Below are 3,551 nucleotides of genomic sequence, written 5' to 3' on the forward strand. Positions count from 1 at the left end.
AATGCTTTATGAGCATTCATCTTGTTGTAATACAATTTAGTTTCGTCTTTTTTAGTGGCTGGTTGGCTTATGACTTTGAATGTGCCATTTTTGGTGGTGCTGTAGCAAGTTTTATCTAGTTAATAAAATTCGTTTCGGTTCTTACACGTGTTTGATTCGGACCTTGACATTGTAAAATGTGCGTGATTGCTGAAACGCTATCCAGAAAGGCGGGTGGCCGTCGGATGAGCGAGATCAACGGTGGTGGTGTGGTAAGGTGCTGCATATTCTTCGGCCCCAAAAGTGCAACCAATAGTCCCATAATACACACACCGTCCACACAGAGCAGGTATTTTAGAGCTGCATCCATGGCTAAGGTGCTGGACTCTGCTGGGTTGAGTGTCCCCCATGCCTCTTCCTCCTCCTCCATCGCTTCCCATGCCCTCCCTTCTCCCCCCTTCTCCTCTCTCCCCCGCCTTGCCTTGCCCATATACTCCGGCCTCCGAATCTCTCTCCCCCCCAAGCTCCCCCTCCCCCTCCCTCCCTCCTCCCGTGCCCCTCGAGGAATCGTCTGTGAGCAGCAACAGGAAACTATAGCTCCGGGTACTTTTCTCCTTTCCCTTACTATGCCTTGTTTGGGTTTGATGGCTGCTAACAATTGCGCCTTCTTGTGGTTTTCGCGGTGGGTTTCCATGCTCAACTCTCTCTCTCCTCTGCGCTTTTTTTTTTTGATTTGGTAGCATACAAGAATTTGCCTACGAGAATTGCGGTGTGAATTGAAGCTGCGTGTTCGTTTTCTTTTGGGGCTAATCTTTGCAACAGGGTACCGTGTCTTCTCTAACGCAGCCGAACTCTTGAAACCCTGAGTCAGACTTCTTTGAGCTCACATGGGCTACGAATTACATCAACTTTCTCTCTTGTAATCTTCTAGAATCGCTGTAAGTCGAATGTTTGCCTGCCAATCTATCGGCAATGAAATTAGGCGATAGATGAACAATGGTGAATCAAGACGTGGTGCTTCGCGAGCCACGGCTTATATCTAATCAAAATGGGAGTACGATGTTTGTATTATTGTTGCTGAAATTCACATATTTTTTGGATGTACAGCAGGTGCAGTGACTGACAAGACTTGGAAGACACTCGTGTTGGAGAGCGATATTCCTGTGCTCGTGGACTTTTGGGCACCTTGGTGTGGGCCCTGTCGCATGATTGCTCCTTTAGTTGACGAGCTTGCAGTACAATATGCTGGTAGGATCAGGTGTCTAAAGCTCAACACTGATGAAAGTCCCACGACTGCGACTGAGTATGGGATTCGAAGCATTCCGACAGTCATGTTCTTCAAACAGGGACAGAAGATGGATACTATTATTGGAGCTGTTCCCAAAGCTACATTGATATCTACCATTGAAAAGTATCTGGAAAGATAGGCGAAAGCTGAAGCGTACTGGAGCTACTTCACGTGGGTTTTTTATGATGAACTGTCAAGCACAGTGAATGCTGTCAAGGTTCAAAATTCTAAACTGCTAGTCAATCCAGGAATATACTTCGTTATGGCCACCGGCACTGGAGTACCTGCATTTGAACATTAAATCGATTTAGTAAATTCACTTTCTGTGTTTGCTGATGCTTTAAGCGTAGAGGACTTTCAACAATCACTTGTCAAAGAAACTGAAAGATGAATGAGATACAAGGGAAATGAAGCACTAGCTCCACATTGTGCTCAAGAAGTCCTTATTTTGGTACTGATGGCATCTCCAGTTCAATTTGTTTGTGGGTTGTATTGGACGTGTTTCTCATCTCAGGTGAGTAACAGTACTGTGTTTGGAGGTGGAAGAAATGATGACGTCTTTTTATATGATTACACTGCTTTCATTGCCAAAGTACTTATTGGCTGTCAGGTTTGGTGCATCATCACCATATTGTTACCGATTTGTATGCCCTAATGCTAATGTACTTCGCAATGAAGCTTGGAAGCCCTGTATTTAAGTGTGATAAGGATTGCCTGACACTTGGGAATCAGCTGTCTACGACTTTAGCCCAATTCTACATTTAGGTAGAGTGCTTTTTTTTTTCATTGGCTCCTGTCATAGTGCTTATAAGTCCTCAATGTGGGGGTAAAATGAAGAGTCTAAATCACATAGATCATTGATCTTTGATACGGATCTTCGAAACGCCTTGCAGCAGATTCCCGGTTTGCTCACTTCTTTCTTGCCTTCACATCCTCTGCTACGCTAAAGCCATGCACCCCCCAGTCAGCTTTAACATATTTTAACATAACTTTTGGTTTCTCTTGAAGTTACTCAACAGTTCTCTTGCAGCAAGCTGTGTGGGACTGCTTATTCTTTTCCATTTGGTACCATGGAAAATACCTTTCTAGGGAACTGGCAAATATATTACTGTTGTAGGTACCTGCCATCATCTCAAAGCGTGACATCCCTGAAGGAGAAATACCTATGCATTAAATGTTGTGCTGCAGCAACCTCCTTTTTTAAAGGGAAGAGGAGAATTTGCCTCGTGTATTAACTCTTTTAGGCTGCAACGCAACAAGCATCCCATGGGATGTAACTCAGCCCAGTCCTGCTTGTAAGCTCCGTCATTATACTCACAAGGCATTTTTAAACTAACTGGTTCTCTTTTGGTGGTTGATTGGTGAAAGACCCACTTAAATCGGACTATGTACCACTCAAATAACAGAGCAAGGACTGGGCTGCAAAATGGAGAAAGAATGAGTGGGTGGACAGGGCCCAGGGCCTTTGTACAGAACATCAGAGAAGAGACTCGTGATGATAAGCAGAGATAATAGATGTACATCTATTTCTTCTATGAATAGAAGAAGATTAGGAAGTTTCCTCCTTCAAATGGTCCAAGAGATCCTTAGTGGGCACAACTACAATAGTTGGGAAGTCCTGGATTACAAGTATGGTGGAAGCTGCTAGCAGAGCGTGAGATGGAGTAAAGCCAATGTTTGTCAGTAGCATGCAAAGAAGGGTGATGGCCTTGAAATTTTGATGAAAGCAATGCATTAGATCCTCATCAGCTGTTCAATATCTCTTATGCTAGCAAGTTACAGTAATCAAGATGTAAGTGTTATGGGGACAGGGGAACCGTGGCTTTTGTTGTTTGCAAGCTTCAATTCCTTTCTTCCATTAATCGAAATGAGCATTGCAATAGCTTGCAAACCATCTTGGCCTAGTTGGAAATGGGATAGATTGTTGGATATGCCTGCAATCACGAAAGTAGACAATCGTAACTTCATGGATTTTTTTTTGCTGCACCGTCAGCTGGCTGTTCTAAGGTTTTTCTCGGAACATTTTGTTTGGGAGAGATCCTAGTTACCTCAAGCAGTTGTAGCATTGTTGAGTAGAAGGGGGACTGATCTGGCATTAGCATGGGTGTGCTGTTGTTCATCATTATTGCATCTGCCTGTCATCTTTTTGTCACAGGCATCTGCAGCCCATGGACATGCTGGACTGCCATGCAGGCAGCCAGCGCAACAGCCAGGTCAGCTACCTCGCAGGCAGCCAGCCACATCAGCAGCCACACAAGCAGAGACGGACTGCCATGCAGACAGG

General features: G+C 44.5%; 1 protein-coding gene across 2 annotated transcripts; it reads left to right on the forward strand.

The window, feature by feature from the left end:
- Positions 1-274: 274 nt before the first annotated feature.
- Positions 275-1,723, forward strand: LOC147906260 (uncharacterized). 2 transcript variants are annotated; one of them, XM_087377484.1, is made up of 2 exons: positions 275-582; positions 1,087-1,723. In XM_087377484.1, the coding sequence occupies exons 1-2, from the start codon at positions 348-350 to the stop codon at positions 1,404-1,406; spliced, it is 555 nt and encodes a 184-aa protein (XP_087233610.1). In that variant the 5' UTR covers positions 275-347; the 3' UTR covers positions 1,407-1,723. The 2 variants fall into 2 exon arrangements, with proteins under 2 accessions (XP_087233610.1, XP_087233617.1); XM_087377491.1 differs by having other exon boundaries at positions 280-582; positions 1,090-1,723.
- The last annotated feature ends 1,828 nt before the right edge of the window (positions 1,724-3,551 follow it).

The sequence above is a fragment of the Dipteris shenzhenensis genome, chromosome 1, assembly GCF_047967505.1.
Source record: "Dipteris shenzhenensis isolate YYH24624 ecotype China chromosome 1, Dip_SZ_1.0, whole genome shotgun sequence".
NCBI lineage: Eukaryota > Viridiplantae > Streptophyta > Polypodiopsida > Gleicheniales > Dipteridaceae > Dipteris > Dipteris shenzhenensis.

Excerpts from the sequence above, each read along its gene's own strand:
- LOC147906260 (XM_087377484.1), top strand. The coding sequence starts at position 348 with ATGGCTAAGGTGCTGGACTCTGCTGGGTTGAGTGTCCCCCATGCCTCT. Across the intron at positions 583-1,086 it reads ACAGGAAACTATAGCTCCGG|CAGGTGCAGTGACTGACAAG; the intron begins GTACTTTTCTCC and ends TTGGATGTACAG.